The sequence below is a fragment of the Muscardinus avellanarius genome, assembly GCF_963383645.1.
Source record: "Muscardinus avellanarius genome assembly, chromosome: 16".
NCBI lineage: Eukaryota > Metazoa > Chordata > Mammalia > Rodentia > Gliridae > Muscardinus > Muscardinus avellanarius.
Window position 1 is genome coordinate 61,191,882 of NC_137802.1, and position 16,172 is coordinate 61,208,053.

The 16,172-nt window shown below is 40.5% G+C and overlaps 1 protein-coding gene across 1 annotated transcript in view; it reads left to right on the forward strand.

Moving 5' to 3' along the window:
* Positions 1-1,011: 1,011 nt before the first annotated feature.
* CEP112 (centrosomal protein 112) overlaps positions 1,012-16,172 on the forward strand; it is a gene marked incomplete at both ends in the record, with an annotated part of 477,771 nt that continues 462,610 nt past the window's right edge. The window contains 3 exons of the mRNA XM_080714112.1: positions 1,012-1,117; positions 5,165-5,355; positions 8,015-8,193. Coding sequence (XP_080570238.1) covers positions 1,012-1,117; positions 5,165-5,355; positions 8,015-8,193 — 476 coding nt within the window. The remainder of the gene's footprint in view (positions 1,118-5,164; positions 5,356-8,014; positions 8,194-16,172) is intronic.

Sequence of the window (16,172 nt, forward strand, 5' to 3'; positions counted from 1 at the left end):
TTGATTGGGGTTAATTTTCTATACAGTATGAGGTTTAGATTGAGGTTCAATTTTTTTTGGTGTATGGATGTCCATCTGTTATAGCGTTTTTTTTTTTTTTTTTTTTTGTAAAAAACTGTCATTTCCCCATGAATTAAACCATTTAGTCTTTTGAAAATCAGTCATACCTGTTTATTTTATGTTGGTCTTTTGGACTCTCTGTTCTGTTCTACTTATGTCTGTCCTTCCCTCAGTTCTAAATTGTCTTGACAATTGTAGCTTTATAGCGCAACTGGGAATCTGATCATGTGGGTCCTCACACTTTGTTCTTTTTCAAAATTGTTTTGCCTATTCTAGTTCCTTCATTTTTCCTTACATATTTTAGAATCAGTTTATCTGCACTGCAGAGAATACTTCTGGATTTTTACTGAAATCGCATTAAATCTAGAGGTTAATTGGGGGAGAATTGATATTTAATTGATGAATTTTCTTTCATCGGAGTTCTGTAGCTTTTTTCTTTCTTTCCTTTTTATTTATTTCCAGTGTTGGGGATTGAACCCAGAGGCATTCTACTTCTGAACTACAGTCTCAGCCTCATTTTCTTATTTTTTAAGATCTTGCTAAGTTGCTGAAAGCCTTGCTAAATTGCTGAGCTGGCTTCCAACCTGTGACCCTCCTGTCTCTGCCTCTCAGGTACTGTACTGGTATTACAGGCGCGCACCACACACCTGGCTCAGTTTTGTAGTTTTCAGGTACAGTAGGTTTTTTTTTTTTTTTTTTTTCAGTACTGGGGATGGAACCCAGGGGCATTGTACCTCCAAGCTATACCCCCAGCCCTATTTTCTCTTCTTTATTTCTGAAACTCTCACTGAGTTGCAGAGGGCCTAAGTAGCCGAGGCTGTCCATGAACCGCGATCCTCCTGTCTCAGCCTCCCGAATGCTGGGATTACAAGCGTGCACCACCACACCCAGCTACTATAATAGTTTTAAATGTTTAAAATGTTTAATTTTAAATCTTTTACAGATTGGATTATGGAAATGGAAAGTGAAGAAGAAAAGTGGGAGAAGCTGGATGCAGAATTTGACCACTTTGTGGTAGATATGAAGCCCTTTGTTCTGAAATTACCCCATAGGTCAGGTAAGATTTGGTTAAAAAACTAGATTCTTAAAATTAAGTTTTTTATATTATTTAGCTAAATGAATGAACTTTACAAATGGAAAGCTGGAATACTTTTGTAATTATTTTTTGCCATTGATTGTTTATTTTGAGCTGCTCATGGGTGAATGAAAATTTGGTGACAGTGTTTTCTAAGCCGTGAAACGATCGTATTGGGTTTTTCTGTTTGTTTTTTGCTGAACTGGGAATTGAACCCAGGGCCTCACTGTATGTGGGACAAGCATTCCATCACAGAGCTACATCCGTAGCCTTTTAAAAAGATCTTACTGTGTTACCGCTTCAAACATGTCCTGAGCTTGTAGCGCAGGGACCTCTAACGTTAGCTACAATTGCATTTTCCTCCCTGTGGAAATCTCTTCTGCTTTAGGAGCCACTATTCTGTGATCCTTCTGCTTATGGAAGCAGGAAAGGATCCATTGACTTCCTTCTGATTGACTGAATAGAGCCAAGTAAGATTGAGTTGCCGCTCTCTTGTTTCCAATGCCTGGCCTGTCATTTCTGATTTTAGGAGAGTCTTTGTCTCAAGTTAGAAAATTTCCACATAATTTAAGGCGTCAGAGAGCACTCGGAGAGAATTTGAGGTGGGGCCAGGAGGTTTCTAAGTCGTAGTAGGCATAAAGTTGGATGGAAAGGTAAATCCGGCCGGGCAGCCTTTGAGTGCCGGGTTTGGAGTGGGGTGGAGAAGCGATGGCTCTTACCTTTCCAAAGTTCCTGTGCCCTGAGGTGCCCGGGGACTCTGTTCCGAGTGTGGCAGTGACTCACCGCTGGGTGGTTGCTCAGGAAGCTGCAGCGTCAGGAGGAGGGGGCGGCCGGGCTCCCTCCGTGGTGCGGGCGCCCCTCGGGAGCCTGCGCCCCAGTGAGGGCAGCGCGGCAGGGCCCGCCTTTCAGCTTTCTCCCTCCTCTCTTCTTGTCTTGCCGGACGGTAACTTTGTGTTCCTTCCTCTGTTCTTCTTCAGATGAACACTTCATGCTCGTGTCTCATTCATCACTGTTTGAATTAGTATTTAGTGATGATTCTACGCTGCAGCCTCTTCTGATCTTTACCAGTTTCATTTTTGTCTTTCTGTCTTAGTCTGATGATTTAAACTTTTTATTAAAATTTCCCATTATAAATGTATTTCACATCAAACCATTCTCATATTTTTTCTTCTAAAAATCAATTTATAGCCGGGCGTGGTGGTGCACGCTTGTAATCCCCGCGCTTGGGAGGCAGAGACAGGAGGATCGCGCAGGTTCGAAGCCAGCCCCGCGCGCTGGCTTAGGAGACCCTGTTTCCAAATAAAAATGTAATAATAGGTCTGGGAGTGTAGCCCGGAGATAGAAGGGCTTCCAGGAACCCCAGTACCACCAAAAAAAAAAAAAAAAAAAAAAAAAATCAATTTATAGCCGGGCGTGGTGGCGCACACTTGTAATCCCGGCATTTGGGAGGCTGAGACTGGAGGATCATGGTTCATGGCCAGCCTCAGCTACTTAGTGAGGCCCTCTGCAACTTAGTGAGACCCTGTTTCAAAATAAAGAATGAAAAAATAGGGCAGGGGGTGTAGCTTGGAGGTAGAATGCCCCTGGGTTCCATCCCTAGACCGGAAAAAAAAATCAATTTTAGCTGGGCACGGTGTCTCATATTTTCTTTTTTTCTTTTCTTTTTTTTTTTTTTGAAACAGGGTCTCACTAAGTCTAAGTTACAGAGGGCCTCACTAAGTAGCTGAGGCTGTCCTCGAACCCCGATACCCCTGTCTCAGCCTCCCGAATGCTGGGATTACAAGCATGCACCACCACGCCCGGCTTCATATTTTATTTTCTTCTAAAAATCAATGTTAGCTGGGCATGGTGGCACGCACTAGTAATCCTAATACTTGGGAGACAGGAGGATCGCAGGTTTGTGGCCAGCCTCAGTTACTTAGGCCCTTCGCAATTTACTGAGACCCTATTTCAAAGTGAAGAATAAAGAACAGGACTGGGGGTATAGCTCGGAGGTAGAATGCCTCTGGGTTCAATCCCCAGTGCTGCAAAAAAAAAATCAATTTTAGATGCATAGATTTAGTTATGATCATTGGTTCATGACACACTGTTAGTATTGGAGCAGTCAATGATCTTTTTAATTATTAAGTCATAATGAACATGTGGTCACTCATATTCCATTCAGGAACTAGATAGTTATAACTTATGATAGCTAAATGCTATTTTTGGCACTGTGTTTTCTTTTTAAGTAGAGAATTGAATTATTTTCATTAACCAAGTTTTACTAAGTTCTGGGTTGAATATTATATAGATTTCAGTATGCTCTGGGACATGTAGAAAATACATAGCTTCCGGGCGTGGGGGCGCATGCTTGTAATCCCTGCGCTTGGGAGGCGGAGACAGGATCGCGCAGGTTCGAAGGCGGAGACCCTGTTTCCAAATAAAAAATGTATAAAAATAGGTCTGGGAGTGTAGGCCGGAGGTAGAAGGGTTTCCAGGAACCCCAGTACCACCAAAACAAAAACAAAAAACAAAACAAAACATAGCTTGAAAAACTGTTAACTTAAGTTTATTATTTGTACTTCTGTATTTTCTTTTTGTACTATGAACATTCAGTATTTCATAAAGTTTGTTCTGTGATCATATAATTTCCAAAGCAAAAAATAAATCAGTTTTTTAGAGGCAGAGTTCTTATACCTAGTGAGATTTGCAAAGTGGTAAATCCAGCCTTAGTGGTTTTTGTAGGTAAACAACAAATGAATATGACCTTTATAAACTAAGAGATTAGGACAGACTTAGATTTGTGTTAGATTTATAATCCTCAATTTGCATTAGGTTGATAAAAAAATTAATATCAGAGTATTTTCATGAGACCTAAAACAATCCAGTGTCACGGATCATTCTACATGGATTAACCTTTTTTTAGCTAGATTTTTAAGAGAATAATTATTTTATGAAATTACATGTAAATAGCACTCGCTTATTTTTAGAGATGTTAAAAGAAAACTAAATAAACCAAGTACAAATCCCTGGACGTTATTGGCTTTAATAAGCAAAATGTTTGGATTTTATTTTAGGGTAAGTATAAAATATTCACTAAATAAGAGATTACATTTTATCTTCTTTTAGGTTTGTATAGATAAAAGCACAAAAAGATTTTTCAATATATCTGAAGTTATTTTAGAGATATGAAATAATAATGTGTATGAGAGAGAGAGAGAGAGAAAGAGAGAGAGAGAAAGGGAGAGAAAGACACACACACACTGGGGATTGAATCTAGAGGCATTCAAATATCCGAGCTACACCCCAGCCCTATTATTATTATTATTATTATTATTATTATTATTATTATCATTATTATCACCATCATCATTTTGGTGATACTGGGGTTCCTGGAAGCCCTTCTACCTCTGGGCTACACTCCCAGACCTATTGTATATTTTTATTTGGAAACAGGGTCTCCTGCGCGATCCTCCAGTCTCTGCCTCCCAAGCGCAGGGATTACAAGCATGCACCACCACGCCCGGCTATTATTTTGTTTTGAAACAGGGTCTTGCTAGGTTGCTGAGAGCCTCTATGTTGCTCAGGCTGTCCTTGAACCTACCATTGTCCTGTCTTAGCCTGCCCCACAGGCGTATGCCACCATGCCTGGTACAAAATTTTGTCTCCGAAATTTATTTTATAGCAATCCAAAGATTTTATTGTAGTGAAAATATTCCTTTATGTTTGTCTCGCCCAACTGCTAATTAATTAGTAATGTTAAATTCTAGACAGGAGGCCTGCAGCCTGTAAGCCAGTTCCAGCTCACCTTTTTTGTAGAGTTTTATGGGCACAGCCGCATTGTTTGTCTGCAAACGGGTTGTGACTGCTCTCGCGGTGCGGTGCCACAGATCACATGTGCGTCTACAAAGCCTAAAGTGTTTACAGTTTGGAGCTTTATAGGAGAAATGTGCTGAGCTTTATTCTAGTCAAAAGCAGATACATCCTAGGTGCTTGTAGTTAGGTGTTTTCTGAGAAATCGAGTTTCTGATAGTTGTTACGTACTTACAGAGCGGCAGAGGTGTGCTCTTTGGATCAGAAAGCTGTGCGAGCCTTCAGGAACAGGCTCGGGAGTGATGGGCAGGAGGAATCGGAACCTCTATGCCCAACTGCTGCTGCATATGCTCAAGCGAGGGGTCCTGGAAGGCCCGTTCACACACCGCCCTGAGCCCGGGACGCTAAAAACGCTACCTTCCTACATGGTAAGTCTCACTGAGCACAAGGGTGTCGATTCATTTCTTTAAAAGTGTGTGTAATTTATCATCCCTTTTGGAAACGGTAATGCTCTTAGGTTATTTGTGCTAGGTAAACACATTAGTTATAAATATTTTCTTCTCGCTGATTCAGTTTTTTCCACTTTCAGTATAAAACTGGTATTAGCTCGTAGGGGTCTATCCTTATTGATTTATTCATTTGTATTCTATAATATTTGTAAAAACAAAAGTGAATTTTAATATTGTTAAATTTACTATTAAATTCACTCTTTTACTATTAAATTTCATAGTAATATTTTAGCAAATTCTATTTTTTTTTGGTGGTACTGGGGGTGGAACCCAGAGGCTTTCTACCTCCGGGCTATACTCCCAGACCCATTTTATACTTTATTTGGAAACAGGGTCTCACTAAGTTGCCGAGAGCCTCACTCAGTAGCTGAGGCTGGCTTCGAACCTGTGCGATCCTCCTGTCTCAGCCTCCCAAGCGCTGGGATCACAGGCATGCGCCACCACGCCTGGCTTAGCAAATTCTATTTTAAAACTTTTTCATATAGATTATTTTAAAGTTGATGAGAGCTGGATTGGAATCCTGTGTGGGCTCCTTTCTTCTCTGGCGACAGTAGTGAGGTGGAGCTTCGGGAGTGCTCTTTCTACTTCACTTAACTTCACTATTATCCTCGCCTTTGTGGCCAGGCAGTTATGATGACGTCTGGTTGACGAATTGTCACTGTCGTGTTTCTTGTAAACACGCACAAGGCATGGTTTGTGTGGGATTTGAGTGCTTGAGAAATCTGACTAGAATACGAGGCGAGGCGCTGAGATTTGCTATTAGGAATACTTTTTCTTTTTTTTTTGGTGGTCCTGGGGACGGAACCCAGGGGCCTTCTACCTCCGGGCTATGCTCCCAGACCTATTTTATATTTTATTTGGAAACAGGATCTCTTAAGCCAGCTGAGGCTGGCTTCAAACCTGCGAGATCCTCCTGTCTCCACCTCCCAAGCGCGGGGATTACAAGCGTGCGCCACCACGCCCGGCGGATATAACTTGTTTTTTTAAATGAACTTAAATTCTTCTGTAATGTAAGATTTTTTTCCTCCGTGTATTTCATCAATTATCTAAGGCAAAGTTTAATCACATGGAGCCCTACACACTAGAGGATAATTCCTGTTGTTGGTGGCAAAATGCCAAAGGTTTTAATGCTGTTCTGCTCTGTATGTTAAAGTGAGTGTGCATTTTGTTTGGGATCAGTAGTGTTTGGCATAGTGGTTACGTGACTTGTTATTTGATTAGACAGTAGAATGACCACGTAGTCCCCCATTATCTATGGGGACACATTCTAAGACCCCCCACACTGGGTGCCTGAAATAGCGGATAGAACTGAATCTTTCATATTGTATGGATAACGGAGACAGCTGCTAAATGACTAGTAGGTAGGTCGTGTCTACGGTGTGAAGATATCTGGCGGGACATAGTGGGGTCCATAGTGGGGGTCACATTACTCAATTAAACACAAATTAAAATTGAATTATTTAATTTTGGAATTTCCTATGTAATGTTTTTGGGCTATGGTTGACTGCAAAAAACTAAACCATGGCAAGTAAAAATGTGGGGGGGAAGGCTGCTGTATCTCATTTACAGAGTTGTTCTGCATGTATGATCTGCCACCGACGGTCCTGTCCCCTCTCTCCAGAGGATAACCCCTTGAAGATGCTCTGTGTAGTGTTGGAGAAGCACAGGTGTCTAGGCAGGCCCGCGATGTTCAGAAGTGCATCATCAGGAGGCTGGCTAATTGAAGAGAAATAAATGGATGAATGCCATTCTTAGAAAGTTCCATGAAGCACATTCAGATGAAGATACTGTATCATACTTTTCCATTTGCACTTAATTTCTGGAATCAAAGGGCAGGGCTTTAGTTTACAAACAAATGATGTGGAGGCCCAGAGATCAGCCACTCGGGAGTGTGGCCAGAACTAAGCCCAGGTCTCGCCCTCTGTGGTTCCCACTTCATCGAGGGTTTCCTCATTTAATTCTGCTTTCTATCTGTTGTGACTTCTCCATTCACTGATTGTGTGTGTGTGTATGTGCAAAACGATTAATGGTTACAGAAAGAAACAGAGTGGCACATAATTTAAAATCTCTCCACCTAGTGTGGTGGCGCACGTTTATAATCCCAGTACTTGGGAGGTTGAGGCAGGAGGATTGCACAGGTTCAAAGCCAGCCTCAGCTACTTAGGCCCTGTTTCACGATAAAACATAAAATATGGCTGGGGATGTAGCTTGGAGGTAGAATGCCCCTGGGCTCAACCCCTAGTGCCATAAAATAACTAAATGAATAAAAATAAAAACCTTTCCATTTAATACTTCATAATGCCAAAATGACTTTTGTTATATAAATAATTATTATCAGATTAATGTTACCTAAGTTTTTTCAGATTTCTTATATAGTAGAGCATAGGGAAAATATAAAATGTTATCCATTTCATTAGTATATCATAACTTGTGCGTTATGGGATACATTTTTGCATATTTGTATGTAATTGAATTTGAGTATTTAAGAGGCTATTAAAATTCGGAACTTAATGGAAGTTGTAGGTGTTTCTTTATAGTACATTTTGAGAGAATAATTTTTTTCATTTTTACAAACCAGTCCATCTATTTTGATGAACCAAACCCAGCACGAACAGAAGGTTCGAGTCCGAGTCCTGGGAGGCCCCTGCGCTGGGTAACTGGGGAGCTGGAGACAGGCGAGGGCAGGCACCTGGAGTCGTGGAGGGCTGCTTCTGGGGCAGACAATGCTTTGACGCTGTCTCCACCTGATGCCCACAGGTATGCTGGGAAAATGGGATTTTGAATGTTTTTCGTCATCTAGCCTGTTTTTGGAATTGGTTCATATATTGAAATTTTTTTTAATGGTAAGGAGTTGGTTAGCTTTATATTTTTGCTGCAGTTGAGGGCTGGATAGGTAAAATAACAGTTTGGCTTTTCCATTTATATTCAAGATTATTTTACATTGTAAGGTACTTTTGTGAGTGTCTGTTAGCTTCATATATATAGATGTTTCTTTTCTTCATATGTACATAAATGTGTATATATTATATTATTTGCTTGCAAGGTGGTTCCTGAGAATCTTTATGTAACATAACTGTGTTTTCCTTTATGGCAAGCATCAATGAAGAACATTTTCATGACTTTTAACAAAATATACTACTCTGTATTTCCATCTTGAATCATATGCTCGAATATCTGTCCTTTTCCCTTCCCTGAACAGTATTTGCTTCATTAATGAAATAAAGGTATAAACATAAACTCCACTGATCTGTGTTTTTGACAAGGATTAAATAAATAGGATTTTTAGTGAAAATATAAATAGATGCCTAAGTTGTCAGCTAACTTTTAAGTATATTTCAGCTGACTTTGAACTATATTGTCATTACGGTTGCAGTGTATTTTGGGCCTTTGAGGGGGATAGATTTGAGCTTCTACCATATTTTTATTTTTCCATTAGCATTTGTTGCTGAACTGTTAATGCATCGGGCCATATCAGCTGACACGCACCACACCTCATACTTCATCCCCACCCTGCTCTTGGTGATTATAATTTTGGAAACTTGTTTCTGTTGACAATGAATCTTTCTTGTCCCCTATAATATTTTTGGTTTATTTATTATCTTTTTTGTTGAATAAATTTTTATTGGTGCATTGTAGTCATACATCTTAATGGGATAAAAAACTTGTGGCGATATACACGCACACATCACCCAATCAGCCCCTACCCAACTCCCAACCCTTCCCTCTCCCTCACTCCTTCCCATGCTTGGTTTCCTGATTAACTTTGATGTTTTTTTCTCTCTCATATATGGTCAAGTTATTTTTGACAAGGTTTCCAAAAACATTTGGTGAAGGAAATAGTAATCTTTTCATTAAATAATAACTACATGAAAAAGAATAAAATAGGGCCCTTACCTAACACCATATACAAATATTAACTCAAAATAGATAAAAGACCTAAATGTAAATCTTAAGACTATAAACTTTTAGAAGAAAACCAGGGTCATAAAACTTCACAACATTGAAATTGGCAGTGATGCCGGGCATGGTGGCGCATGCTTGTAATCCCCGCGCTTGGGAGGCAGAGACAGGAGGATCGCGCAGGTTCGAAGCCAGCCGCGCTGGCTTAAGAGACCCTGTTTCCACATAAAAAAGTATAAAAATAGGTCTGGGAGTGTAGCCTGTGGGAGTGTAGCTGGAGGTAGAAGGGCTTCCAGGAACCCCAGTACCACCAAAAAAAAAAAAAAAAAAAAGAAATTGGCGGTGATTGGACTTTGGATATGATTCCAAGGCACAGGCAACAAAAGGATAAACAAACTTCATAAAAAAATAGAAAAATATTGTACATCCAAAGACAATGTAAACAATAAAAGTTACTGATAGAATGGGATAAAGTATTTCCAAATGCTATATCTGAAGGTATATTAATATCCAAATGGAAATCCTAAAAATTAGCAACAATAAAAGCAAACAATACAATTTAGAAATAGGCAAAAGACTAAAATAGATAATGAATGTCCAAATTTTTTTTTTTGTGTGTGTGTGTGACTGGGGTTTCTGGAAACCCTTCTACCTCCGGGTTACACTCCCAGACCTATTTTTATACTTTTTTATTTGGAAACAGGGTCTCTTAAGCCAGCACAGCTGGCTTCGAACCTACGTGATCCTCCTGTCTCCGCCTCCCAAGCGCGGGGATTACAAGCGTGCACCACCATGCCTGGCTCTAAAGATTTTTATATGACCAATAAACACATGAATATCACTCATCATTATCATAATATAACTAATCATTAAGGAAATACAAATAAAAACTATAGTGAAATACCACTTCACATTTGTTAGGATGGCTGCTTAACATGAATTACCTTGCTCCAGCCCTTTACCTTGAGTTTGTTACTCTCTTTACTTGTAAAGTGTGTTTCTTATAAGCAGCGGATGGATGGATTCTGGTGTTTAATCCATTTTGCCACTTTATGTCTTTTTATTGGGGAATTGAGGCCATTTACATTCAGTGTGGTTATTCCTTAATAATTTGTAGACATGTTATTAGTAATTTGAGGTATCTCCATCGTTGGTGACTATGGTTATGTGTTTTTCGTACCTGAGATATTATGGTAGAAAAGAAGAGTCTCAGACCCGAGCGCAAAGTAAGAGCTCGAGCTTGTCACAGTATTTTATTAGAAAGGGGAAACAAATTAAAATGGAGAAGCAATGTAGGAAGAGGTGATAGAGTTAAAGACATATTAGGAAGAGTAAGAAGAATGAGTAGATAAGTTTGTAGGAGGTGATGTTAAATACTTATTTTTTGTACTCCTAGATAATCAAAGGTATAAGAGGTTGCAGTTTACATATAAAGCAAAGTACAATTCTTAGTTTGGATGCAAATTCCATCCATTATTTTCCAAAATACTTGTTAAAAGTCCAGCTATATTCCAGTTCCTTTCTAGGTGTAACGAATATGGAGTTTACACTATAGGAGGGCACATATCTTAGGAAACTGTGAGTTTATACCAGAGACTAAAAATTGGTAATCTCTTTGGACTGAATGAATTACACGGGTCGTTTTTTTATTTACACAGTGTCTTTAAAGAATTTTGAATGAGTTGTCAAAGCTATCAAGCAGGAAATTTTATACCAAATCTAATTTTCAGCTGAGTATGGTGGAGCATGCCTATAATCCCAGTGCTTAGGAGGCTGAGACAGGAGGATTGCAGGTTTGCAGCCAGCTTTAGAAACACAGTGAGATCCTGTTTCCAAATATGTAAATAGGCTGGGTTCATAGCCTGGAGGTCGAATGCCCCCGGGTTTTATCCCCAGCACCCTCCCCTCCACACACACATTCAATTTTCTGGCTCCTCCTTAAAAACTAGAAAGCTAGCAATCTTTCCAGAAGATGAGACCCTGTTTCAAAATACAAATAAGTAATTAAGTAAAAGTAAAAAAGTGTTGGGATATAGCTCAGAGGTAGAAAGGCACAGGAAGGAGGGGGGATGGCACGTCTCTGACAGTGCCGTCATTCATTTGTTACCTATTTGGGTCCTACAGGCATTTGATTTACGGCCACTGTTTTGGATGAATGGAGAGAGGGGAGTACATGGATAAGTTCAGCACGGCACTCTTGTGTATTCATACAAGCGTTTGCAGAGGTTGGGGTGTGTGTAAGAGAGGGTTTAGGATACAACACAGACTTGACGTTTTGCAGTTGTCCAGGTGAAGGAACTTTTTCTTCCTTGACACATCGGGTGGGTTTGAGAAAATGGATCGAGACTATACTTCATTTATTACTCAGTGGTTTTTCTGGACACTGAAGCCACATTAAAATCTCTACATTTTTAACAGGCGACTTCTTTTTGTTGGTCACCTATCACTGAACGGATTTTCAGGCAAGAGTGCCTTGAGTACGAGGCAGTAGTGACCCCTCGTACAACGAGGGGCAGAGTGGGCTTCCGTGCTCTGCTCAGTGCGTCCCGTCCCGAGATCGCACGGCTTCCAAGAGAGCGCGCCCGAATCCCAGGTCAGCTGGGTGCCGCTGCCGACCACGGCAGTGCTCCACCTCTCCTCCTCTGCTGCATTCATCTCTGTGCACAGGTTTAATATGGATTCTTTGTACTGGCTTGTAAACGAGGTGGGAACGGTGTTTGTCCTGTTGACGGTCTATTTTCAGCTCCTAGCACCGTGGGGGAACGTGTTAGGAATCCCATCAGCATTTCTGCTCTGTGAGTGCGTGCATACGTGTGCATGAGTGAATGCATTGTGCTGGGCACCTTGACATATTTAGCTTAACCTATGCAAAGACCCCTCTTTTTGTAGTAGGATTGAACCCAGGCACATTCTACTTTCGAGCTCTATCCCTGGCCCGAAGCCGGATCTCGCTAGATTGGTGAGTCTCACTCCTTGCTGAAGCTGTCCTCCACTCTGTAATCCTCCTGCTGCAGCCTCCCAAGTCCTGGGATTACAGACGTACACCACCATGCCCAGCTATAGCAAAGACACTTTGAGGCATGTATTGTGGGATATAGTCTAAAGGATCTTTTAATTTAACTTTTAGAAAATGTTGAGAGGATACATTTTAGAAGACATGAAGGAATCATGGATATGTCCTACAGAGAGGAGGAATGTAAAACAGTGAGGGAACTGGGAAGGACGTCCGTGTATTTTTGGTTAAATGTTGGATTATTACTGTAGGGGCTAATAGTAATTTATTTATTTTTGGTATTGAAGTTTACACTCAGGGCCATTCTACCTCCAAGCTTTGCCCCCCTACCTCTTTTTTAATTTTTTATTTTGAATCAAGTTCTTGCTAAGTTGCGGAGGATCTTACTGAATTGCTGAGGCGGGCCTTGAACTTGTGAATCTCCTATTTCAAAAGGATTCACAAGTACTAGGATTCTGGGCCTGCGCCACCATGCCTTGCAAGGTTAGTTTGTATTTAAGGATGCAAAACCCTAGACTTCTCAGGGCATCTTTTGTTTCTTTATGTTGTTTAACTTTATAATTTGATTGATTTTAAAATTTCAATTTGATTTAAACATTTATTTCACATGTAGATTGCTTAAGAGGTGTTTGTAGCTTTACATATGTGAAGGTGTTTAAAAAGGCAAATTAAGCCGGGCTTGGTGGCTCAGGATTGTAATCCTGCTTGGGAGGCAGAGACAGGAGGATCGCGCAGGTTCTAATAAGAGACCCTGTTTCAAAAATATAAAATAGGTCTGGGAGTGTAGCCCGGAGGTAGAAGGGCTTCCAGGAACCCCAGTACCACCCCCCCCAAAAAAAAAAAAAAAAAAATAAAAAGGCAAATTAACATTTAGTTTAGCTAAAGTCAACAAACTTATTTAAAGATCCAAATGCATAATGTCTACTTTCAGGTCACATGTGGTAAATGGTTTGCTCATGTTTCTTTCTTGATGTAACTTTTTTAAAGTTATTTTTTTACTCTGAGTGGTCCTACTGTGCTAATGAAAAAGTTAGTATCTACTAATGTTGACTTCATACCTCTCATCAGTTCTGTAAGAAATTGTTTTAAAAAGTTTAAGAGGCTTATAATATTTGACACATGTATGTTTTTATAGTGAATAATTTATTGTTACTTAGAACTGAAGTTTAATGCTGCCTCATAAATTTTACAGCCACTTCAACTTGTCCTTTGAAAAACCTCTTTAATCTTAAAAGATTTTTCCCCCTTAGTGTTTCTTTTTTGATCACTTTATAAAATCCTGCTTTACTTAGACCTTTTTGTATGTGAAGTATTTCTAATGGCATTTTGGATTATGCTGTTTGTACCTAGCCTTTTTATATTATTAAAGATGCTGAGTCCTTTTGAAGCCTTTCTGTTAGGACCCTCTATTCAGCAGAGATGGCACCTTCCTTTACCCTCGTTCTTCCTGGAGGATATGGTAGTAGCCTCGCTCCACACGCCTTAGAAGTAGTATGAGGTCATATTCTATCTCTCTTATCATGCTTTTTTCCCCCCACCAAATATACATCATATACTAGTATACTTAGCATTTCACACCAGACATCTTCAGAAGTCCACTCTGGATTCTCTCCTTTACTTTCCTTTTTCATATTTCTTAGTTTAAGGTCATGTTGTTATTCATGTTCTCTTAGAAGAACCACTGATCCAAACTGTGTTGCTCTGTTTTTCTAAGCTTGTTATTGCATTTCTATGTCAAATATCTGGCTCTTTTCTTGACAATGATATACTTTAATTATATTTGACTCCAGAGCATTGACTTTATAAAATGTTATGAAGGAGATCACAGACTTAGATTTTACCCATACAAAGTTTGGTTAATTTCATTTAGTTCTGTGACCCTGGACTTTATCAATATGATTTAGCTTTCTGGTAATTCTACAGATGCTTACCATTGAGATGTCTACCTTGTGGTAGACAGACTTTAAGGTGGGCCCCAGACTCTCCTCCTGGTGTTCCTCACACAGACTCCTCCCCTTTAGTGTGGGCAGGACCTATGACTTGCTTCTAACCAATAGAATATGGCAGTGGTGCCGAGATGCCACTCCTGTGATTACATTTTGTTATATAAACCCCCATCTTGCTAGCAGACTTACTCTAGAGTCTTGCTGTCTTCCCTTTGCTGCCTTTGAAGAAGCAGCTGCTATGAATCATATACTGACAACCATGCAGCAAGGAAACAAATCTTTTCCTAGCTGAGCCTCCAGATGAGAACCCAGTTCTGCTCAAATCATGATTGCAGCCACATGTGATCATAAGCAGAGGATCTAACTCAACTGTGTCTGGACTTTTGCTCCACAGAAACTATGAAACAAATATATGTATGTTTAAAGCTGTTACATTTGTAATAATTTGTTATGCAGCAATAGATGACTGTTTTGTTCAACATTATCAGTGCTATAATCCAAAATGACTGACCACACAAGTCAGAGGAAGAGAGATTTTATTTACTTACGAGTTTTGGAGATTTTGGAGTTCAGTCCATATCAGGTCGGGTCCACAGAGTTCAGGTCATGGTTGCAGGAAGCAGAGAGAAGGCAAGTGAGGGGATTCAAAGGCAATAGCACACTCATGAGGCCCACCAGGCATCCCCCTGCCTAGGGTACCACTTGGTGAATCTGTCACAGTGGGTTTATTGATGAGATCACAACCCTCATGACTTGATCATATCAACTTTGAGCTCTCCAGGGATGTTCCGTATCTGACCCTAACATTTTACCCCTGCCAATACATGAGCTCTTGAGGGAACATTCTGTACCTGGCCATAACATTCTATCCCTGACCCCTGAAGATCTCATACCCATTCAGAATGCAAAATGCATTTAGTTCATCTCTAAGAATGTCCATAGTATCAACAGTTCCAGCATTGCTCAAAAGTCCTAAAGTCTCTTCTGAGATTCAAGGTGAACTCTTGGCTATGAGCCCCTGTAAAAGAAAATAAAAACTAAGATAGATGCTTCCAATGTACAGAGGCATAGAGTAAACATTTGCAGTCCCAAAGGGAAGAATAGAATCATAGAAATGAGGAATGGGACCAGATTGGGATTGGAGTCCAGCAGGGCCAGCATTTAATCCTGCAGTTCCATTTCTGGCATCCAGGCACATGGTGGTGAGATTCGCTTTCAGTGGGGCCGCAGCAGCCCTGCCACTGTGGCCGGCTTGATTGCAGTGGGTGGCCACTGGCTCATCTAGCCCAGCTCCATGGCGCGTAGCCTACAGCCTTTCCTCACGGTCACTCCATGTTTCTGACATTTGTAAATCTTGGGGACTTTTCTTGTAACCTTTGTTTTATTTACTCTCACAGCTTCACCAATTACTGTGTGTGGGCTCATTTGCAGGGATTCTCTACCACACATGGCCTGGCTTCCCAGGCCTTCCTTTGAAATCCTGGGGAAAGATTTCAGAACCCCTTTTGTTTTAGCCAAGCCAGCATTACCTGAGTGCCCAAACTGACCACCTGCAGAAAAGGTAGTCACACCCTTTTCAAGCAATGCCCCTGGGCCCTTTTCAGTTGTAGATGCTGTTTCAATCATGGCTCAGCTCTGGCCACCACCATGAGGCCCTTTTCAATCATAGCCACCATTGCTGGGCCCTTGTTTTCATGGCCCCTAGCTTGGACGTAAACTGCAGGACCATATTCCTTTCTTTGTTTCTATGTGAAACATTCCACCTCCCTTGAGCTGTCTTATTTCCTTTCACCATACTACTCTATGCCTTTCTGGCCAATCTGCAAATGTATAAAGTCTCTCTGGTTTGCCCTCTGCTCCTGAAATTTGTGATATGA